General features: G+C 37.1%; 2 protein-coding genes across 2 annotated transcripts; one reads left to right on the plus strand and one right to left on the minus strand.

Moving 5' to 3' along the window:
• Nucleotides 1–1,634: 1,634 nt before the first annotated feature.
• LOC116258058 (DNA-directed RNA polymerases II and IV subunit 5A) lies at nt 1,635–7,522 on the minus strand. Its single transcript, XM_031635135.2, has 5 exons — nt 7,428–7,522; nt 4,482–4,748; nt 4,168–4,347; nt 3,501–3,614; nt 1,635–2,218 (listed from the first exon to the last, which is right to left on the minus strand). The coding sequence occupies exons 2-5, from the start codon at nt 4,677–4,679 to the stop codon at nt 2,093–2,095; spliced, it is 618 nt and encodes a 205-aa protein (XP_031490995.1). The 5' UTR covers nt 4,680–4,748; nt 7,428–7,522; the 3' UTR covers nt 1,635–2,092.
• Nucleotides 7,523–9,892: 2,370 nt separating this feature from the next.
• On the plus strand, nt 9,893–23,889 carry LOC116257570 (histone-lysine N-methyltransferase, H3 lysine-9 specific SUVH4). Its single transcript, XM_031634449.2, has 17 exons — nt 9,893–9,987; nt 10,119–10,646; nt 12,716–12,787; nt 14,404–14,475; nt 14,704–14,772; nt 14,913–14,967; nt 15,107–15,216; nt 16,969–17,148; nt 17,764–17,862; nt 18,784–18,882; nt 19,359–19,408; nt 19,513–19,601; nt 19,875–20,034; nt 21,011–21,116; nt 21,204–21,386; nt 22,578–22,814; nt 23,593–23,889. Exons 1-17 carry the CDS (start codon nt 9,937–9,939, stop codon nt 23,704–23,706), a joined length of 2,274 nt encoding a protein of 757 aa, XP_031490309.1. The 5' UTR covers nt 9,893–9,936; the 3' UTR covers nt 23,707–23,889.
• Nucleotides 23,890–23,919: the final 30 nt, after the last annotated feature.

Raw genomic sequence — 23,919 nt, forward strand, 5'->3', positions numbered from 1 at the left:
CAACAAACTGCTTAGACTCTAAGCAGAAAACAAAAGAACACCCAACCTATTGCCATGTCCAATTCTAAATCTATGGCCCTAAATAGTCTTGACTTGGAGACGTGGACATCAACATTCATAAATACCAACGCTGAGTCTGAAAAACATTGAAGGCCATCAGGTACAAGGATGCAAATGGACAGTATGCGATTCCATTTTAAATCCATTTAGTTGGATCTAGTAAAGAAATTTGAATCTGGTTATTGATAAACTTAGATTTTGGTTTTGCAGTCCCACAACCAAATTCAAATTCAAATTTGGTTTTGATTGAGATCTGATAAAGATTCAGTCTGAATGTCAATTTTTATGCCAGGAGTTTAACAAATTGAGGCTGAAGAACCCTTGCTCGACCCGAATTTGAATTGTTTACATCCTCAATAAAATCTACACCCTATTTCCTCAACGATCTAAATCTGGGTTTTCCTCTTAACTTTGACAAAAGCAAAACCAAATCTCATCCAGATGAAGGTCTGACCTTTGTGTTTAGGATATTCTCACCGTCTGGTGAATTCTTTATTAGAAACTGGAAGGAATTAAACTGAACTTTCATTACCAATAGTCCGACTTGCTAGTTGCTACCCAACTAGAGTTGTCTAGGAAAAACCAGTCAGATCAATTAGTGCTGACTAAGAAAGCAACCAATCCCATATGCAGAACTTGGCATGCTCAATGTTTAGGATGTAAACAGTTCAGATTCAGGTCAAACATGGCCACCACATCCCAATTGGGTTCGATTTCAGTTTGAATGCATAAAATGGTAAGAAAGTCTGGCAAATGCTTGTCAAACTTGGACTGATGTACAAAAACTCCAGCAATTACATGACACATGTCCTGCCCAGGAAGAGCTTCAAGTTGAAGGAGATCAAAAAAAGCAAAAGCTAGATAAGCAGATCTTGGCATAAACTGTTATTAAACTTGAGCCTTTTAAGTAGAACATGGTTGTCTTTCCTAGGTAGGAAATAGATGAAAACGAAAAAACCAGGGTTCACCGAGGCAATTGCCTCTATGCCCTTGCGTTATCCTTTTATGGCATGGCAAATTGGAGATCACCCAGGGCTTTCCCACTCAACCCTTTGATTTGGGGCGTTGAATTAAACATAGCAGAGGGATCAGAGATACTTTATTGAGAGTTTTTGCAACATAGTGGAATCGTTCATTATGACATAAATAAACAAGGTTATGGTCTTACTCAAGTCCTCTTACGAAACTTGTCATTGCATTACCTATATACTTCACATGTTTTTTTAGCCATTCACATGGTATTGTAGTCATGGATAAGAACCTACAATGCCCTTCTTGTTAATCCATTACTCCAACATCTACAGAGCCCCAATGGACATAACATAACTGGTCACATTGATAAGCCGATAAAAATACTATCATCAGTTTGATTCACGTTGACACTGCACTTTTAGAGTGTAAATGGTAAATATACAACACTCTAATTAACAGGTACTCTACTCCAATGAGAAAATGGTGGCGCTTTGAAAGATTTCACACAAGCCTTACTAGCATACTCACCTATGTAAAAAACTGAAAACTCCGACTACAGAACCACATCTCCAGTACAGCCGTCACTTCAAGAAATAAACAAGTAAAAGAAAAGAAAGAAGACAAAACCACATTTAGGTCCAAGTGCTACATAACGTTTCTCAACAGCAGTATAGCTACCATGTTGAGGAGACAAATGGATGAGCTTAGAGATCTCCAGAAAAGATAATGAAAAGAACCAGAATCTGAAGCTTAAGAATATCAGAGACAAATGGATGAGCTTAGAGATCTCCAGAAAAGAAAATGAAAAGAACCAGAATCTGAAGCTTAAGAATATCAGCGGCCAACTTCGAAAAGAAATTTCCATGCAACAACACCAGCTTTCCCAGAAACCAGTTTAGATGGAAGGGTTTCCAGTCACTCGTTACATCAGCATGGCTAAGGCTGCAAAATGTAAGGTAGGCATCCATGACCTAGATCCACTTGAACGTCAGAAAGGTACTTTACATTTTTATTGTTCTGAAGGTATAACATAAAATCATCCTCTTATATGATGGCAGTCTCAGACAACAAATCGGTAGGTCACGTATCTTCCAGCTGTTTCACTGGGTCGGATAATCTTCACAACCTGCCCACGCTTTAGCCCAAAGTAACGTGCTATTGGGTCCGTAATTTGTATCCGAGGAAGCTGAAATAATTGACAAGCAAAAGGGTTTATTAGACACAAAACAAACGGTATTGTCATCAGAGCTAAAAAAGGTATTAAGCACAACAGGCTTCATGCTGTATCAATATAAGCCAGTAGGTCCGAAACATGATCTATTGCTGAATTTGATTTTAGTGTATAGTAAGGATCCATACAAATAGCTTGTGGAAATTCTCATTACATATGAAGACAAATGAAAGTCTAAAGTAGCAACATACGCTCCTATTCAAGACAACACACTTGCAAGTTGCAACCATCCAATGCGGCCTCCAGCAGCCACTTAGTAGCAACCAGTTAGTATACAGTCACACTTGTTAGTAGCATCATATTCAGTCGTGTACATGTTCAGCAGTGTCCAACGTGAGTGCGATTATTGAGGTTGGAAAGAAAAGGCATAGAAAGCAATTCAGGGAAGGACAAAAAAAACCAGAAATCCTAGCCAATGGACAGTCATGTTGTCAGGGTAAAAAAGGAAAGAAAATAACGCTGCTTCAAAGGTTTCACATTTCCTTAACCCAAATGAAAAGTTTTCATGCAGAAGGTTTAAATACATCAATGCATACATAGATACTTATATACCATACACACACGTGTGAGTCTGTGTGTGTACATATGGCTGAGAAAGAACTTGAAGGAAAAATGTATAATTATGGGGAATCTGAGAACCGCATATTTCACACACATTACATGTTTTAAGACGATCATCTTACTGATCTTCATATGTTTACTGTAGTAACAAGCAGTCTTCCGAAATTTCATCTTAACTACAACATTCGACCAACTTCTGGAATAAACAAGGAAACACCTTGTTTATCTCCACATTCTGCATGCGAATACTGTTTGATCTAGTTCAATAGAATAACATTGTTGGGAAGAAAATGTTCTCACCTCTCTGCAATGCAATATTTAGTTAGATACTATAGAGCCTTCAACACTTCTTTTAGTGGTTAAGCATCAAAATTGCCTTAACTTTGAACCTAATTGCCTGAAGGATGTAAAAACTAATATACACTAAGGGCTTTGAAGTACAAAGGCAATGAAATGCACCATATGCATCACTAGCTGTGCATGCACATGCTAGAAACACGAAATTCACATATAAATCAGCCTAGAGAAGCAATAAGTCTACCTAATATCTACGAATATCTAATGCTTCTTGAATGCCTAAAAGATCCCTCAGCCAACTACTAACTTCATGGGGCCAAGAAACAAATAATTTTAATACACCATGAACCAATAAAACAGATTAAAAAGAATCAAATACCTGTGTCTCTTTGAGAGTGTATCTCTCGAGCAATGTCTTCTTTTCTTCAGGTGTAAGTAGTTGGTGCTCAGGCACAAGAACATGCTCCTTAATGTTGACAAGCAGCTCAGCATCCTGAAATGAAAAAAAAAAAAAAGATTGAGAGAGTAATTTCCCATAGCAAGTGAGCGTCTCATACAGTATTCACTATTCACAATAATTCATTAAGAACCCACAGAATCACATGCCTAAATACCTTTTTTCCCCTAAACCATTTTGACCGTATATAAAATCAGTACACACATGTTTTTTCATCTTTTGGTCCTATTACAAGCAACTAAATAGACAGTCCCATTGTCATGAATAGGTCAAGGTTATTTTACAGCATCAATTCCTCAAAAAGTCAAAGCTCAGACTGAAGGAAGGAAAAAATGTGCATCAAACAAAAGCTCTTGGAAAATTATATATCTTTATAATATGAAAGGGCACCTTCGGTATTTCAAAAAGTAACCATACCAAATCAGATGTGTAAGTTTAAAAAATGGAAATCCATGAGGCATCAACATTATGATGAACCATAAAAGAATTTTGAGATGCACATACAACAAAGCCAATTACACGACCCAAAGAAGTAATATGTGAATCTATAAGAAAATGATGCATATGGAGCAAAGTTCAATGAACACACTTGAAAAACCTCCAAATGAAACTTGACTGAGATCTCCTGGAGACACTGCCTTGCAAATGGTGTTAAGTTTTGCTGAACAACAAGTATAGCTCGGAATACATTCTCTGACTTCATACGCTCGGTATAAGTCTTTATTGTCTTCACACCTACTTTGGCCTCCTCAGGGAAGAAAACAAAAATCTGAAACCAGAATTTCATCAAAAAGAGAAGTCAATGTCACCAACAAAATAATGTCGAACAAGGAATCTATTCGAAGGGCCAAACCAATTGAATTTTGGCTCTCCATCCCTTTCCTATGGCTAGGACCTTATTACCCGTTCATTAGGGTCATTCCGTTTGTACTTGCTGATAATGAGGTCTTCCCTCTTAGCCTCTTCACCATACTTGTGGATGAACTCAGTTTTTGACATCTTGATCTCACCATCTCCCACCACATAGCCTCGGTCTCGAAGCATATGCATTATGGTCCGTCGAATTCTGAAGAGCCTGTTTGTTTGTTCATCTATTGACATTTTTTCTCCTCCTTGTTACTTCCCTTGCACTTGCTTCTGAACTAGTAAAGGCCAAAAGGAGAGTCCCTTCTGCATACACAAACCACACACACACAGATGAGCACAGGCCACAGGGCCATTCAATCAGCTAAATTAACTGAGCTTGAGGCATCCATACTTTGATCATATATCTCTAACACAACTTATCACCTATGCCACACAAGAGCTGGGTGCAGGTACGGGTGTGAGTGTGGGTGCAAGCTGCAGCATTTTTCAAAAAAAACATGGGTGTGGGTGCAACGACAATGAGCATATAATATGTAGACAATAAAAATAGCAACTATCAAGCTATGATTTTATCAATGATTCAATGGAGAAAAAGCAATTTGTTTGTTGACATGCCAGCACCTGAGCCATGTCGACTCAGGTGTGGCAACTTTTTTGAAGAGTCGGTGTTACTTAGGTTATCTCAGTATACGTCACATGGATACACATGCCCAAATGTGTGCACACTCACACGAACATGCTCTCTCTCTCTCTCTCTCTCTCTCTCTCTCTCCTCTCCCTCTCTCTCACTTAATCAGCTGAAGCAATTGAGGCATCCAAGCTTTGATCGCATGTGATAAGTTGGCCTAGTGCTCCAAATAAGAAAGTGAAGGTAAGCAGGCTTCCAAATCTACAAATAAAAAAACTATAACTCTAGATGTAGATTTTGCGAACAAAAAACTTCAGCAAGCTATGCCACTACATAATATTACATGATGTATTCCAATTGTACTGTTATCTACTGAACAAGCCTATAGGATCACAAATAACAGAAAACATCTTATTCAAGCCCGGCTTTAACAAAATCTGTATTGCACTATGAATAAGCTCCTTGTAGCATGCAAAACTTACCAAATTTCCCAAGCCACACTTACATGCAAAATTGGATCATGAATTCAAAGTTCCTGCTTGTCTAGTAGTCAACCAGGAATAATTCGTGTTCTATGTAACCTGAACATCACCTAATATGCAACAAGTGAAGATATCACTCTTTTACCAGAAGGTTGCATCATTTGACCCTCCCAAATTCTGATATTCATATACCAGAATCCAAGTCTAAGCAAATCCTAGAAGCATAATCTGACTCCCACTGGAGTGGACAAGACCCCATCTAAAAACAGCCCCGGAAGCTTTGCATCTTATGTTAACCAGAAAATAGTGGATGCAAGGATTGGGGTCATGCATTCCACAAATGCACAAACACTTGATCTGCAACCATTACATGGACCGTGTTTGATTCCTTGAACTTGGATATATGAAGAAATTTAACCAGTACAAGGTTATGATACACCAACCAAGACAATTACAGCCTGGTCCTAGACTTGAAATGGGTCACAGGTGCCATGAGAATCAAAGTGACGTTCCCTAATTGCATCTAAAAGTCAAAAAAGTGAAATAAAATTCCCCACTTGATTACCTATTTATTGTCAAGTTGTTCAAAAAAATTGAGTTTTACATTTTATGAATATGGTTACAAATGGCCTTTTCAATACATGGATCTTAATCTCAGCATGGTTTATGTAGTTAAGAGCGCTAAAGGGGTACTAACTTAATTGAGAAGATCATGAGGTAAGGCATAAGCCTCCAGTAAGCTTCAGGAACAAATTGGTGAAACATATAATATCCATAAAAATAATTAAATAACTGAAAAAAAATCTAAAAATAACAAGTATATAAGAAAACAACAATATAAAAAACACATTTACCTTGTGTTAAGCATCTTTCATATACACAAGCTGTGCAAACCACAATCAAGTTATATTCACAATGCACAATAAAACAGCAGGACTTGCAACACATGGAAATATCAAACTTTAAGCTGGTCAACTCAAGTTCAACTGTGGAGAAGATGTCTGCCATGCATGTCAGTTGAAAGTTTTAAAAATTTCAGGATAATTTATTTTGAAGTTTTACATTATTGGACCAAAAAAAACCATACAAGCTAAACCAACATGGCCAGTTCTCCCAATTTAAGAGCTGTTCAACACTTAAAATATAGAGAAAGATAGAGAAGATTTTGGTGAAAAGACAACAGACCAGGCCCTAAATTCCTAATATGAAGCAGCCACAAATTCATCCTTCAGAAATTCAACAAATAATATCTTAATATGAAACACACATAATTCAACATACTGCAGTCAACAATTCAACAACATATCAAACATTTTAAGCCAAAAAAAAAAAGAATCTGCTGTTAGAGAGAGAGAGTCTGCCCGTTTGCAGCTGCCATTACAGAATAGATATTTCCTGCTTGAATATATATATATATATGTGTGTGTGTGTGTGTGTGGACAGAGAGAGAGAGAGCGTCTCCGTCCATTTTAGAGAGTGAGAAGCAAGAGCGAGAGGGTATGAGGCGTTACACACAGAGAGAGAGAGGACGGCGGCTGCCAACCGCGCCTTGCTGGCCGGGTCCTCGTTTGCAGCACATAAATAAGGATAAAGATAGAGATCAAGCGTGAGCCCAGAAGATTTGGGCATGAAAGGGAGGGCCGCGGGCGACCCTTCGTCGTCGGGCAGTGAGTAATTCATTTTATTTGGGTTCTAATGGGGAAGCCGTTTGTGAGGGAGTTAAAAAAACCCGAGCCATAGGGTCGCAGACATAAAAGGTGCGGAAAAAATATAAACCAGAGATACTACTTTTGAATGTTCGGTTTCATACCTGAATAGACGGTAAAGAGATGATAATAGAAGTGACAAAAAGGGGAATCGTGAGAGCGATACCTGAGTAAAGGAGCAGCCAAGAGGGATAAACCCAAATTTCCTGTTGAAGATGGTGCCTGAAGGCCTGCAGTTGGTGACAACGGGTGGAGCTGCAGAAGAGAGAGTAAAGATAGATGGGTTATCGAGAGAACGTGTGTGTGAGAGAGAGACCCAGAGAAAGAAAGAGAGACGCAGAGGGCTCGCCTTAGTGCTGCAAGCGGGCGACGTTGGTAGGGCTTGGGTATCTGTGGGTGCGTGAGAAAGAGAGAGCTAACAGGTGGAGCTGCAGAAGAGAGAAAATGAAATCGTGTGATTTTAAGAGGGCCATTGAGAGAGCGTGAGAGAAAGAGAGAGAGATAGAGCGGCAGAAGGCTCACCGGCGGGCGGCTGGAGGATCACGGCCGTCCAGCGGAGGAGAGACGGTCTCTGTGAGAGGGAGGGGACGGGGAAATGAGGGAGGGAGGAAAAGGCGGGGGGTTTTACGGACCCCCTTTTCCTTTTTCTTTTCTTAAACAAATGCCCGTATGTAAACAAATCGGACGGCACTCCTTTATATATATATATATATATATGTATAGATATATATATATGAAAGCTGATAAAAAATAAACCGCTTCGTCAACCAAAAGAAAAAATCTGTGTCCATTAAAATGTATTACGACCTAACTTTATAAATATGATTTTAAAAGTATATTAAGTTTGTTTTTATTTAAATGTTGTTTTTTTAATAATACAAAATGAAGGACTCTTACAACACCAAAATTTTGACAGCAATTTTTTTTTTTTGCAAAAATGACATCAATTAAAATATGATGTACATTAAACTAGTATGTATATTAGAATGATAATATTTTGTTTAAAACACGTTTGAACATGGATTTAAGATATCTGGTTTTTATCAATTATTCAAATGGTATAGTATCTACCAATTATATATATATATATCATACTGCCCAATATATTCCATCAAGCGGTTGGGATTGGTGATTATATGAGTTATTAACCCGAAGAACAAACTTATGAGGTCCAAGTGTGGGCAATGGCCCACCTCTTAAACAAGTTGTAAAGTTCTCATGGTTTGCGTTTATATATGATATATTCAACCCACCAGATATTGTTGACATATAATCGGGATTCATAAACGACACTCTAACTTTTCACCGCCATTTCCTCGACAAATTATCTTGCAATGGATGTTTTGTGCATTGAAATAATGATTCGTCGTGTACTAAATCGATGAATTTTGCCTTTGTTTGCACATTTAAACACGCACACGATGCGTTTGATGCCGACAAATAAGGTTGCGAGGATAAGATGTTTCGGGTGGACCGATATCCATACTATGAACACTCAATCAAACACACATTGATAAAATCAGGACATTGGCTAATGTCTAACAAACACTATGCATGGGTTTATTTCCCCTTTTTATACATCATTTGGTACATAAATGTAGGTAGGGGCTCTGTCACTAAGGTGTGGGGTGCGGGTGCAGGTGTCGGTGCAGCACATCTTATAAAATTTTAGGTGCGATTGTGTAGCAAGAGTATTTATTAGTATTATTATTTAATTATTACAATATATTAACAATATCAAATTTGTTAAAAAAACTCAAAAATTAAATTGAGATGAACGTGATGAGGTTTGGGTGCAAATTTGGTTCGGACCCACGTCGCATAGATGCAAGTGCGTTTTTTTTTTTCCGCCGCACCACGTCAGATCCCCTCCAGCAAGTATGTGGATTTCAGGCCCTCATCATGGATCTGGATGTTGAATCTCAGATCCACAGCTATTAATCCTTATTGGCTCTCTCATAAATTCATCAACCCCAACTGATTTCTCTCAAACCCCCAAACATGACCCGAGTCAAGTCCGAGTTCAGTCGGACTTGAACTTTGTTTGACTAATAAAACGTCGAGCTTGACTCAGCTTGAGCTCCATAATAGCTCGAGCTCGACTCAATTAAAGTTCGACTCAATAAACTTGTTTGAATATAATTAATATTCATGGTTAAATGTTGAACTCGAGCTCGACTCGATTAAAGCTTTCACAAACTTGTTTGAAATGTTGAAACAGACCTCGACTCGATTAAAGCTTCACAAACTTGTTTGAATATATTTGATATTTATTGTTATAGCTTAAACTCAAACTCGACCTCGTTAAACTCATTTGAATATATCAATTCATAGATTTGATATTTATTGTTATAGCTTAAACTCAAGGTGGACTCGGTAAACTCATTTGAATATATCAATTCGATTAAGATTAAGGTTTGAGTTCAGCTGGACAGTTACGAGTTACGTGTTAGCTCAAACTCAACTTGTTATGGCTTCAATTCGACGAAAAGACATGTCGCTTTTATTGATATTTTAAGAAAAGACAGGTGTCTTACATGAACGCTTGTCTGCCCTTTTTTTTCTAAATATTTTATGAATTCAAATCACCCACGCTACTGCTTTAAAATAGCTTACCATTTGGTATTTATTCTTCCCGCCCTTTTCACAGTCTGCATTTTGCGTGCAGCAGAGCGATGGCTGGGCTTCCCGTCGGCGCCCGATCGGCATCCCGGGCTGGGCGAAAGGTTTTCAGTGTTCCCGTTTCTGTTCATTTGTCGTGCATATTGTGAATTACATGTATGTTGATGGTGCCATTTCTGAGTTTTATTTGACTTCTTGATTACTCCGCATGCTATTCTTGACGTCCCTCGAGAAGAAAGAGGGACTTGTACTTGCCATGGGAGCACCTGCATGCGGCGCTGCGGAAATCCCTAGGTCCGGCCGCGCGGTCGACTCCTTTTCCACCAACGAAGAAACGATCGACAAAGTGGCCGCGGTGGCCGTGACGAAGAGCGTTTCCCGCCCCGTCAGGAAGGTTTTCGATGACGAGGTTTTGCAACGCAGGGTTAGCCCCAGGCTTGTGGATGCTCGCAAGCCAGTGTATTTTTCTCCAACGTTTCAGAAGAGGGAGGCGCAAAAACGGAAAAAGAAAGTGATAGTGGAACAAAAGGATGAATCCCAAACCTCAAGATTGAAAACGTCGCCGAAAGACGATGCTGTCGAGAGGAAACAGAAAGCCGAAGACGGAGTAAAGGATTCAAGCGCGGATTGCGTGCACGCTGACGCACACGAGGGTGACAGACAGATGGAAAGCAATGCCCTTGTTGTCGCTGTCATGAGTGATGCTGCTAGGGTGAAGGACACACTTCGGATCTTCAATGCTCATTTTCTCCATTTTGTTCAGGTGGAAATCAATTACTTTATTTTCTTATAGAAAATTTATGCACAATTCTCACTTTCAGATGAAAATTTAATGGGAGAACATTTCAATATCATTAGGAGTGCCGTAAACAAACCACCAAACAATGAGATAATATAGGTATTCACGTACTTTTTTGCATGTCAGAAACTGCGCATTATTGTGCGGTAACTGCATTTTCAGGCAGGCATTCCTCGTTGCTACCTAACAACTGTATCTTGTATCCCATGTCTTGTTCAATGTGATCTATCTGACCGTTACTCTCAAGCAAACACTTACGAAATTTTACCGGGACGTTGATCAGCTTGGAGTATGAATGTCTTTTAAGCCAACAACTATCTGCTTAACAGTTGATGACGCTTTTAAAATTTTTAACCATATAGAAAAGATTTAAAATGGCTCCCCTCCCTCTCGTACCCTTATTCTTACTGTTTGTGCTTTGTATGGCCTAAGCAGGGGGAGATGGATTATTGGGATGTATAACCTGAAGTTGTAATTCTATGACAGTATGGCTATCTACGATGGTTGTATTTCAAAATTTCAACTTGTGGTTGGCTAATGTTTGAGGATCACATATTAGTGAAGTACTCCTTGAACCTTTGCATATCATTTCCGTGTAAGCTTCACTATTTTGGAGTTGTATTTGAGTTAGGGCATCTTGACATTTCCGATTGTGCAATTTAAGTTGTACACTCATTTACAAATTTAGTGTTAATATTGCTGAAATTTTCTTGAACATGTAACTGTGTCAAGTTTTAACCATGCAACCTATAGTCGATTTGTATACAATGAGGGCATTGTTTATGAAGAATTTGGCAAAAAAATTGTGATCATATCATGATACTCTTTTCTTTATGGAAAAAATGCTTCAAATATATCATAAACACAGAACATCAGATATCAGTGAGATTATGAAAACACTGTCTTTATCACCAAAAAAGAAGGTAAATGTTTTTATTAGGAACATTTTTCAGCGTTTTCACAACATTGTCAAAAGATAAACATCATTATATAGATGTTGTTTTGTTTATTTGTTCCCCAGTGTACAATTTTCTTTCTGCTCTTATAATTTTAAGAACTATATTAAAGGTTTTCAATATTCTTGTAAGAAAATTAGTGAAATACTCATAATTTCATAAAATTCTTCATGGTTCTTCATATATCTATTATTTTTTTGGAAATTTTGATATTTCCCAAATTTTTTCTTAGATAATTAGAAGCTCACAGAATTTTTTCACGAAACCCTTGCTGAGAATTTGTGACTACAATTCAGATATACTGTATTGTCCATTTTAAAAGCATTTTTGAAATGTTAGCCCATACTTTTATAAGATTAAATAATACTATTGTGTTTGGGTGGCAGTTTTAGGAATGATGTTTTGTAATAACCTGGTTTCTAACTTTCTAGCCAGCTTTTAAACTTTGGTTTATGTGTTTAGATGACAAGATAAAAACAATGTTTTGAGTATTCTTTGGGGAAATGTCGTTTTGGAGGCAAAACGACAAACGGCATTTAAGGGTGTCACCTGAGTATGCCCTGAGACGTTCATAATTTCATTCTTTTGTCATGCTTTAGGGGGCATTTGGATGACCCCAAAAACCTAGATTTGAGAAAATGTGGTTCTACGGAAACCAATTTTTAATGAGTTTTTAGTAAATACTTTTTTGTGTTTGGGTGACAATCCAGAAACATAGTTTTTTGTGAATAAACGTTGGGAGGAGGGGAGCCACCAGCCAGGTTATTCTCTCCCCTTTTGAAAACCATGTTTTGTGGAAACTGGGTTGTAGTCAAACCCAGTTTTCACATCATCTAAATAGACGCCTAAACCTGGTTTGGGGCTGACATCCAAATGACCCTGGATCTTTTTTAATTTTTTTTAGTTTTCAAGAAAAGGGAAATCTTCAGCCCTTTTTAGTAGAAGAATTACAAGACATTGTTGAGAATAAAATTGGTCTCTAGGCTTCTGGCTTCAGTTTATCATTTAAATACATATTTCTTATGTTATCCTTTCCCATAAGAGGAAAAGTTATTTTCCTGTTTCCATTGATTGCAGGAGGAGGAGAAACGTTGCAAAAAGAAAGATGATGATATTGATGCTAAAAAAGCTGCTTCTTTGCAATCTAAGGTACTCTATGTTTAAAATTTAAAATTGCAAGATTGAGGTTTGTAATGGTGTTTGCCTAAAATTGCATATCCTTCTTAATGGTTCTGGAGAACAAGCAAAATTAAAATCCAAGTTTGTGGGAAAAACCTATAATGCTGCAAATGTATTATGCCATCATAGGTTTGTAAGAATTTCCCTAAATAGGGCAAAGACAGCCCAGAAAAAGAAATCAGCTCTCAAAGAGTTTGAAACTCACGAAACCCAAATGACCTGAATTTGGGGTATTGTTGCTTGATGTGTCAAGGTTCATTGTGAAAATGGGATACCACCTTGAGTACTCCTTTTTGATATTTGTTATGGAATTTTTTCTTCTCCTTTTACCTTTTCCTTTGTTTGTTTTCTCCTTCTTTTTTCTTTTGCCCTCTCTGACATTGTTCCTCATCACATGTTTTTATTTTATTTAGAAGTTTGATTACTCCTGTTTTAGATCCATAGATATGATGTAGTCTGCTTTTGCTGATGTGGCAAAAGATCCACACATAAATAATGTATGGTTCATCAAATTAAGGATCTTAAGTCGTACCTAACCTCAGATCCTCTTGAGATTCTCATTTTACTTTTTGGTATTAGTTGAAGCCTTGAAGGTCTAAAATAAGGTCAGATTAAGAAGGGTTTGATCTCAAATCTATCAAACACAAATCCTGCGATATTTGGTCAGAGTGGATCAAAGTTAATCAATTGACTTACTGTTTTTGTTCTGGCTAGGTGGTGCCAGGGCATTTTTGAAAGTCCACATCTTAGTTCTGCCGAATTTTTTGGGCTACTAAGAAGCTGACAGAGCCCAACTTGACTTTGCACGAGCAAGTGCACTATGGCACCAGAACAACGTAAAAAAAAAAGACATTTAACAATCAATATTCTTAGAAAAGCATGCCTTACAAAGAAGGAATAATCTCGCTAGGTTCTACTTCCCAAGTTCACTGGAGTAGACTAATCTCGACCCACTACTCAATTAATGGTGAAGCCCCATGGTTGGCTTCATCATGGTCATATAACCATGTTGATATCTCTCTGTCCATATTGTTTTGACATCTTATATGCATACAAGGAAATATTAGGAAAAATAAATAAATTTAATATAAATAATTGTGGGAATTTAATGGCAGCAGCACCTATCTTAATCCCTCCACGTGCTTGGTCTTTCAACTATCTTATTGGCAAATAGGTAGGTGTTGCTGCTTAACCTGTATCCACAATCTATATGTTGTGGACATATGAGTGTGCATTTTTGCATGCCTGTTCATTTGTGTATACACATACACCCATCCGATCTTGCTTGTCCTGATGGTTATAGTGGCTGTCAAATTGCTAAATCAAAAGGGAGAGCTAGGTGGCTGCCACTTCAAAAGATATCTACTTCTTACTTTCGTGGGAAGTTGGTCAATGCCATCTGATCATGCTGATAGAATAGTTCATGGTTGTGCACACTAGTGCTCATATATTTTTTTTTGGTGCTTATATTCCAGAAACCCTATAAGTAAATACAGAGACAGACAAATGTGTGATCTATAAATTGCCTATTGTTTTGAGGTTTTTCTACCACTAAACTGACAAAGTTGTTAATTTCATTGCTCCAGGAAAAAAGGTGCAAAGTTGACATGATGGTTAATGGTAAGAAATCATCAATGAAGTCGATAAAGTTGAGAAAGGTATCTTATTTGATGACTCATTGCCCAATAAAATCATACTTGAATTTCTTGTTTACTTCTACATTACGCTCTGTCTGCCGATAATTATATGATTGCATCAGAAATATAAAAAGCCTAGCGTTTCATAGTCATATACCAGAGATGTTGTCTTCCAGCTATAGGTCATGACTGGCAGTCAATTATAATAGATGTGCTTCTGTTGATTTTCTTATGCCATTCGATTTGTAGGGTGGAGGTAGTAAGCTGGAAGAGACAAAGCGTTCCTCTAAAAGACCTGATTTGAAGGCTATTACCAAGGTGTGCTTCTTTGCCTTTAATGCATGATGATTGCATCATGCCATGGCAATTCAAATTCTCACTTTAGCCTCTGTGATTATGTCACTGTATGCATAATTGGCATCTGGACATGGCTATACTGTTGGCTTACTGTTTGACAGATGTTGGAAACTGGGGCTGTCCTTTACCCTGATAAGAAGTTTGGCAATATTCCAGGTATCTGATCATGTTGGTCCTGTATTTTCCCTTCCTGGTTGTTTTAGCCTGATGACCAATGAATCGTCACCTGAACACTTTTAGCTGATTTTTCTTTTATACCTCGTGGTTGCTTATGCTTTATTCTTATGTCTTCCAGGGATTGAAGTTGGACATCAATTCTTTTCTCGAGCTGAGATGGTTGTTCTTGGGTTTCATGGACACTGGCTCAATGGGATTGATTTTATGGGAGGATCCTATGGCAAACTTGTAAATCCTAGCTGCTGTGCTCATCTTTCTCATGTTTTCATTCAGGATGTCTTAAAATACTTCAAGATTTTATATGATTTTATGACCGTGTTGGACCTTATTGGTCCATCTTTAAGGGATGATCTATAGATAAAATGTTATGCAAGAAAACTGATTTCTTCGTATAAATATGGAAGCCATTGCTTGAACTGTAATTAAAGTGGACAATCACATGATAATGGTGTTTGCGTTGTTTTTCTTAGTGAGTCTAACTATAGAACGATCTTGTGCACATACACATCCTCTTTAATTTCTTTTCAAGCTCTCATTCCTTCTAGACGAGGCCCCATGGGCCTTGTATTCTTTGCAAATTCTTCTGAGTTCTGGGTTATATAGGTGTGAAGTACACTGAAGACATTGTTTCTTTGACCATATGGTGGGGTTGGACGGAGGATGCTGGGCATAAAAAGAGAAAACTTATCATATGTAAGGCTAGAAAGATAAAAATGTGAGGGTGAGCTTGCATTATTGCTTTTTCTCCATCACAAAAGTTTTTCATGGGAAGTACAAAAGATACGATTGCCTGGTTGTGTGTTTACCTTTTTGTGGAAGGTGCTGTTCAAGATGAGATAGTGTTTGCATTATCAACGTTGGAGGATACTGTCTCGCACCCCATTAAGATAAGCTGTTGTCACTATATAAATGATAATGCATTTTATTCTCCTATAGTTCTGGTTTAATTTAGTTTCAATGTTAATTGTAAATTTGGTTATCTCGAGACTGACTTTTCCTTTTCCCTTGGGTCTACATTTTTAGTAGGATTGGCTTCATGACCTATTATCAAATTGAGTTTGAGTCAAATTTGTTGCCCATCATCAATCATATACATTATTGATTTAGAAATTCTAAAGGCTGTTTCCATAAGTACTGTTCCAAACTTCAACCAGGCACACTAATTATCTAGGTCAATTTTGTTTCATGCTAGTTAACCTGCTGTCTGGTTGCTTGCTTGTCTTGTATTTCAAAGAGCTGATTTGTAGTTTGACACAATGTTGTAAAAGGCATAGCCTATCGCGTATCGGGCAAGCCGACCTATACGCCATATCGTAAAATTATTTTTTTGATTTAAAAATATTAAAAAATCATAAAAAATAGAAAAAAATCATAAAAATGGAGACAAATTCGAAAAAATAAACAGAAAATCAGAAAAAATCAAGAAAAATGTATTCAATATATATATAAAAAACATCATAAATAAGGAAGAAAGAAAGGAACATTCATGTATATCAATTATCAACAACACATTCAAAAATAAGAAATTCAAAATAACATAATAAGCCACCATTTTAGAGTTGAAAATTTTATAGATTACATCACAATTCATAAGTTTAAAACATATAGTTATCATCTTTCATGATTCAACTATAATCCTCTTCATTTTCTATGAATCCCTAGTGTTTTTTTATGAAAATGGGCAAAATCTCTCCCTCTCATCTCTTGGAATATTTAGAAACAAGGAAAGAGAGAGAGAGAGAGAGAGAGGAGTGTAGGATTTGAAATATAACGCAAAGATGCATTTTTCCCTGTATCGTACGATACGGGGGTGTATCGCCCGTATCGTACGATACGTGCAATACGGTCACGATACACGAGCGAATCGTGTATCGTTAGCGTATCGTATAGGTTTTTTAGACTTATACGATACGTATCGTACGATACACGTGGTTTGACATATTTGTGTGTGGCTTGATATTGCCCTTTGATATGCTGCAGGCTCGGTATAAAGATTTGAAGTTCCCTCTCGCAGTGTCTGTAGTTCTTTCGGGCATGTATGAAGATGATGTAGATAATTCTGAAGATATTGTTTACACTGGTCAAGGTGGACATAACTTGCTCGGTAATAAGCGTCAAATTGGTGACCAGATAATGCAAAGAGGAAATCTAGCTTTGAAGGTGTGATTTGTTTCTGTTTGCTTTCCTGAAGGCAGGTTATGCATATATAGTTAGTCTTTGGTGGGAATGATGGTTAACAGTTAACACTTCATCACTATTGACAAGGATGAAACATTGTTGAGCTGATTGGGTTGTTTTAAAATAAAGTGCAAGGTTCAACTCATAGTGATAGATATCTCACATGGCTTGAGACTTGAAATGTCACGAATTTTCAAGCAGCTGATAATATTGTCAAATTGAAATCTCATGATATTAACCTGAGCTGCCTTGATACTTTCGCAGGACTTGAAAGAAGAACCTTTTTTCTCATATTTCTAAGCATGTGTTTCTTTTTCTCAATGCTTTCAAAAGGTTTTCTTTTCCTTGTTTTTTATGGTTACAAAAAAAATTCATCACTTTTTTTTTTTTAAATACTTTTCCTGTTTTAAAACCCAATTTTTTTCTTTCCAAGGGTGTTTTAACTTCTTTGTGGCATTGCAGTTGGTTCTTTCTCTTTTGTTCATCATCTTTGTTTTTGTGCAATGGTCCTCAACTTGCTGTCTGGTCTCGAGGGAACTTCATTTCTTTCTTTCATTTTTAAAGTAATAAATTTCTGGTCATTTATGGGTTTCACAGCATAATATGGAACAAAATATCCCTGTTCGGGTTACACGTGGGCATGAATCTGCAAACAGCTATTGTGGAAAGGTGTATACTTATGATGGACTGTATAAGGTGAGCTTTTGACTGTAACCTGATTTTTGGTTGCATGAGTTGTTCAGGAATCTGATTGACATCTGTAAAAAAGTTTCTTTCTATCTGTTTGGTCTGTGTATATAGGGATGCATTTTGGCATTTGTCCTTCTTCTTGTTTTTATTCAGCTATTTATTCTATCACAATGATCTACTGGGGTGCTATTTTATTTATTTTTATCTTAGTCAAGCTTTCTTGCAGTGATGTGCTGTGCTGGTTTCTGTTTCTTGAAGCATGTCGTGTGGTTGGATCACTTCAATCCTTAACGTTGAATGCCAATTGTTAGCGTTGATGTTCTTCAATAAATATTTTTATCTTTAATTTACATTGGAATGACTAGATTTGCTTTAACTTGGTACTTTGTGATATTGCTAGGCATAGTTGTGATTGTGACCATTATTAGGTGTGAACTTGTGATTTACTTCTCTAGCATTGGTTATGTACTTATGTCATAGCATGAGGCATGCAGGCATCAGCTATATAAAAAACATAATGTTCTGTTCACTTTTATATCATATATAGTATTTTTGAGAGAAGTCTTATTGGAGTCTTTATTAATTTCTTCATGTTCGCACTTAAATGTTTTGTTAGTTGTTACCCTCTTAGCTTAATTTGTCAAAGCGTCTGGCTGGTCAACTCTTCATGCTTCATCACGCTCGAAAGCATAACTTTTCAGTTTATTTTGTTTATGATAGATTCAGTAGTTCCTTTCAGGCTTTCTGCCTTTTTTTTTTCTTTCTATGTTTACTTTTTTCTACTCATATTGTTGCCTTTTTTTTTCAATGTTATGTACACCTACCTTCCTAAAGCAACTTATTTCCCCCCTGGATAAGCTTGACTGTGTCCAAACCTTCTGCCAATCCATTCTAATAATTGTTCTGCACATTCTGATATTTCTGTAGGTTGTGGAATATTGGGCTGAAAAAGGTGTGTCTGGATTTACTGTGTTCAAGTATCGGCTTCGACGGCTTGAAGGGCAGCCACCATTAACTACAGGGCAGGTGGTTTTTAGAGGCTAACAAGAAATTGTTTATCTTGATTTTGTCCTTGTTTCATTTTTTATGCATGCAATTATGACTTTAGGATGAAGTAGAATAAGGCAAAGAAGAATGGTAGGTAGGAAACTAAAGGAGGAGGGAGATGGGGGCTTTGAAACTCCCTCACCCTCACCATCAGTTGAAAAAAATTGCATTGTAGGGGTAAATAATAAGTATACTTTTTCCCTTGGTCACCTAGGTTCCCCACTAAGCATATATGCTGTACTCTGCTGGCTTAGTTTGCTAGTTGTCATGCTAAGCGAGTGCATTTTGCATTATGCAATCATTTTGGTATCTGTCTATATTTTGCTACTTCTTGTTTGACTTGATTGTCTGTGGCTTCCATTTATGTATCTCATTCTTAAAGAATTGTTATTCTTCCAATATCTTGTGTAAACATTTTAATGCTTACTGGCTGGTCCTAGCATGTCTAATTTCAGGTGCATTTTTCTCGAGCTCAACCACCAAAATGCCTTTCAGATCTGCGTGGGTATTGACATGGTTCCTTTGAATTCAGTTTCCTCCTTTATGTAATCATGTGATGATATAAATTCATTTTTCTTATCTGACATTTTTAATGATTTTCTTCCCAAGGTTGGTGTCCAAAGACATATCTGGTGGTCAAGAGAAGATACCTATTCCTGCTACAAATGTAGTCGATGATCCTCCGTTTCCTCCAAGTGGTAAGTTATCTTTGTTTCTTACCTTGTCATCTGTTCTTTGTGCTACTTCAGCAGTTTATGGCTTCAACCTGGTAGGGATTTCATGCTTTCATGTACCAATTGAATTATATTTTCAAGTTTTTCACCATTATTGTGACCTTTCAACAATTAAATGTCTTTTCTGTCTTTTTTTTCAAGTGATTGGAAAATGCCATGGCAATTTGACAACTTCTGACATTACAACATCAACAATACTCATTTTCTGTTTCTTTTAAAACCTTATTGTTTGTTTAGGTTACATATACAGCAAGCAAGGCAAAGTAGCAAGCAACATAGAAGTGCCTCCAGATGCTAAAGGGTGCTCTTGCGTTGGAGTTTGCATTGATTCAAGGTCATGTGCTTGTGCAAAACTGAACGGTGGTGATTTTCCATATGTTCGAAGAGATGGTGGGCGGTAATGTTTGTTTTCCTTGCTCAGTTGGTTTGACTAATTTGTTTGATGCTCTCTCATATGTTGAACAAACAAGTTTTAAGATGGACTGGCACACCAATGTGTTGTGTTCTAGACATCAATTTATATATTTTTTAAATGAGCAATTAATTTTTTCATTCTTCTCCTTAGTTGTTGCATGTTTGTTTTGTTCAACTCTGTCCTAGTTTGTAACTAGGGTTTCTTGTGGTCTCACAAATATCAACATAGAAATATTTCTTAACAAAAGTTTTCGTCCTATGTACCAAGGTCTTTTACCATTTCTGCAGATTTCTTTGCTCACTTTTGGTGGTCTCAACTCAACAGTCAAGGTTCTTATAATCTTCAGAAGTGGGAGCATGCAAAAGTGAATAATGGCTGAATCGTTAGATGATAAGGTTCCTTTGTCGATGCATGCAGCATACCTGATTTACAATGTATATTCTGATGTACCTGATTCTTGTCCGTTACTCCTTCAGTCTTGAATTTGTGGGTCTTCTCAATTCCTAGTTCGTACTTTATGCAGCTTAATATTTTTCTGTTCTCCTGATTTGGGCCCTGGGTCTTTTCATTACTTTGTTTTAATTTTCTTTTTTTATGTTTTGTTTATTTTCCCTTGCTGGAGGGTTCTCCTACTAGGAACTGATGTTGCGAGAAATGGTGAATAGGTTTTCTGTGTTGTCCAATAAAATGTCCTCACTTGAAACCCCCAAGTGTAATATGCTGTCTAAGACTTGATGGGCACACATTGGTTAACAGTAATGTTTCCTCTGCTTCAAAGTTGCTCATTATCATACTGTCTAAGACTTGATGGCACGTATTAGTTAGCATTAATGTTGCCTCTGCTCTCAATGTTGGTCATATCATGGAATCAGAAAGGTTCTTTCTACGTTCGTGAAGCTTTGGCATTTAAAAGCCATAAAGCTTTAGATTAAGTGAAAAATTTCTTTTGGTCATGCAGATTGGTTGTTGCCAAAGATGTTGTCTATGAGTGTGGTCCAAATTGTGGCTGTGGTCCTGACTGCATCAATAGAATATCACAGCAGGACATAAGATATCGGCTCGAGGTATTCTTTTGCTTCTCCAAATTTGGATGATTTAAAATATGAAGTTTAGCTCTTGCCACTAATACCTTGTTATTTGCCTTCCAACAGGTTTTCCGTACACCAAGTAAGGGATGGGGTGTTAGATCTTGGGATTCCATTCCATCTGGTGCACCTGTTTGTGAATACATTGGGATCCTCATGAGGACTGATGATATTGATGATTCTTCAGAGAATAATTTTATTTTTGAAATAGATTGCCTTCAAACTATGAAAGAGATTGATGGGCGACAAGTAATTCTCTCTTCTCATAATAGCAGTTATTTCATTTATTCCACCGTTTCCCAACTGTTGTTGCTTGATTGCAATTACCAAGTATGCAATTTTTTTGTGTAAAAGTTGCCCACATCCTGACAAACATAGAAATATCTCAAGTTTTTTATTGGATTCCATGTTTCGATTTGTCCAAGTTGATCCAAATGTATATTGAACGAAGACCAGAGATTTAGATGTTTTTCTGTGCTTTGTAGCATTTTTTTATTCTTGAGAGTGCCTGATGTCTTCGGCAAGGTAAAAAATATAAATTCAAGTATGCGCTCGTACTTTATGTTTCGTACATTTTTTTATCTTAATGCGCAATGCACATACAAAGATTGTTCCATCAAGAATCTAAGATTGGTAATCGGAAATACTAATGATTATATAGAGCCGTTATAATAATGCAACTTAAATGATTGATTTTAGATGTTTTTTTTAGTGATTTTATACCTTATTTTGTGCTCAGAAAGAATGTACTTTTAGTCTGTCTTTTTGTCGGAGTTAATAGTTAGCCCACTGAACCATGCTAGGCAACCTTTATTTGGATCTTGAGTTTGCGAATTATGATTGGCCCTTTTTCTTTATTTTTTTGGATCTTCTTCTTCATTTTTGGTTCTTTTTTCCTGTTTGACAAGCTGGGTTTTAGGCAGACTTGCACCTGGTTGCACCCTCTGTTTTTTCAGAGAGGGGGAATATATTCAGGCACTGTGAGTTGTTGCGTCATTTGAAAATTTTCTGCTCTAAGTGCAATTCTGTATGTTTCGACTCCTTTTCCTACTCTATTTGACTGAACTGGTCGTTGTTTTGTTCATACAAAAGATGATATGGTAAAAATAGGTGCGGTTTTCAATTTATTTTCACTTTTCAGTATGGCTGGGTCTCCGATCTTTTAAATTGTGTTTTTTCCAGAGAATTTTTTCTTTTGCTGGTTTCAATCTAGGCTGATCAGTCTTGCATGCATCAAGTAGGCTTTCCAGCTGCTAGATCATGTTATGATAGCTAAAATGACTTTAGTAGCCCTTTTCAGATACTTACTGTTCAAAATTCAAAGAGCTGTAAATTGAATGTACATAATATGTTTTGATTTGTTTTAGCAGATATGATGACAAATGATCAAACTTAATGAATAAATAAATAATTCACTGTGTTCTTTTACATGATTTATAGAGGCGTTTTGGGGACGTATCCAAACATATTGCTGTTCCGCCAGATGTGGTTGAGGAAAAGAAGGCAGAAAGCCTGCCAGAGTATTGCCTTGATGCGGTATCAATTGGGAATGTTTCGAGGTTCATCAATCATAGCTGTGAACCCAATCTCTTTGTTCAGTGTGTTTTAAGCTCTCATCATGATATGAAACTTGCAAGAGTTGTACTATTTGCTGCTGACAACATCCCGCCTCTTCAGGTAAGAGTTTTCAATGCCAAATTTGTCTATTGCAGCTTATGGTTTTCATCCATCACGATTGTCACTCAGTAAGGAAGATTTTGTAGTGAATGAATGTGATTGATTTGTGTGTCACAGTTGTCTTATTTACGTTTAATTAATGTCTCAGTATATATCGGCTTCTATCAACTAATACACTTTGTATTGCCAGAGAAGCCAAACGACAAGGGAGCGATACGGCCCCTTTAAAATATCATCTGATATGGGGCCCCTTATCAGTCAAGTTGGGCCTATATTGGTGAATATGAATATGGCCGTGTATCAGCCAATAAATTAATAAAAAATTATTTAACATTTTTGAATTGTTTTTATGGCGATAAAACCCGATACAGACCATGGCTCTTGACTCAGTGCTTTGCGTTTCGTTATCATATTCTCCTTGGATACTCTGTAATACTATGCAGTAGATTAAAAGGGTATAAGCCTAGGGAGGATCGTCATTTGGACTTTGGATATTCAATATTTGAGTCGACCCTTCATCTTATTATCTAAATGCCACATTTTGAGTTTCTGAATTTTGATCGGAATTTTAGTATTCGCTTTCCGCGGATTTCTGAATAAATTCACATGTAAAGTCTTATTTCTCTTGCTTTTTTGCATATTTTACTCAAAAATCTGGTTTAAGGCGTGCTTGAACATATTGTTGGGTATATTAATAGTTATATGCAATCTGTTTACATACCTAGCAAATGGGATTGCTTCTAGCAACTGTCTGGTCACCATGTTGGTTCTTCTACAGGAGCTTACTTACGACTACAACTATCTGCTTGATAGCGTTGCTGGGCCAGACGGTAAAGTGAAGGAACTGTTGTGCTATTGTGGAACTGCAGATTGCAGGAAGCGCTTGTATTAGCAAAATGCTTCTGCTGTATACCTGATTTTTGCTTCTGTTCGATTTCTGTTGTCAAGCGCTCCCATTCTCTCCATTTTGGTGAAAGACTGGTTGGGGATGGAAATTTTTGGTTGTAAAGTTGCTTCTGCAACAACTGTTTGTATCTTTCTGTGTCATTGCGTTTGGGATGGTTTGGTGCTTCAATTTTTCCCATTCCTTGCCCAGCGGGCATTT

This window comes from Nymphaea colorata, chromosome 7 (assembly GCF_008831285.2).
Source record: "Nymphaea colorata isolate Beijing-Zhang1983 chromosome 7, ASM883128v2, whole genome shotgun sequence".
NCBI classification, from domain to species: Eukaryota; Viridiplantae; Streptophyta; class Magnoliopsida; order Nymphaeales; family Nymphaeaceae; genus Nymphaea; species Nymphaea colorata.

What these genes read in the sequence shown, in the direction of transcription:
- LOC116257570 (XM_031634449.2), top strand. Translation starts at nt 9,937, where the DNA reads ATGGCTGGGCTTCCCGTCGGCGCCCGATCGGCATCCCGGGCTGGGCGA. An exon ending in GAGGATCCTATGGCAAACTT is followed by an intron (nt 15,217 to 16,968) that starts GTAAATCCTAGC and finishes GATATGCTGCAG; the next exon opens with GCTCGGTATAAAGATTTGAA. An exon ending in ACAACATCCCGCCTCTTCAG is followed by an intron (nt 22,815 to 23,592) that starts GTAAGAGTTTTC and finishes GTTCTTCTACAG; the next exon opens with GAGCTTACTTACGACTACAA.
- LOC116258058 (XM_031635135.2), bottom strand. Translation starts at nt 4,679, where the DNA reads ATGTCAATAGATGAACAAACAAACAGGCTCTTCAGAATTCGACGGACC. An exon ending in GGAATGACCCTAATGAACGG is followed by an intron (nt 4,348 to 4,481) that starts GTAATAAGGTCC and finishes TTCTGGTTTCAG; the next exon opens with ATTTTTGTTTTCTTCCCTGA. An exon ending in ACACTCTCAAAGAGACACAG is followed by an intron (nt 2,219 to 3,500) that starts GTATTTGATTCT and finishes CAATTATTTCAG; the next exon opens with CTTCCTCGGATACAAATTAC.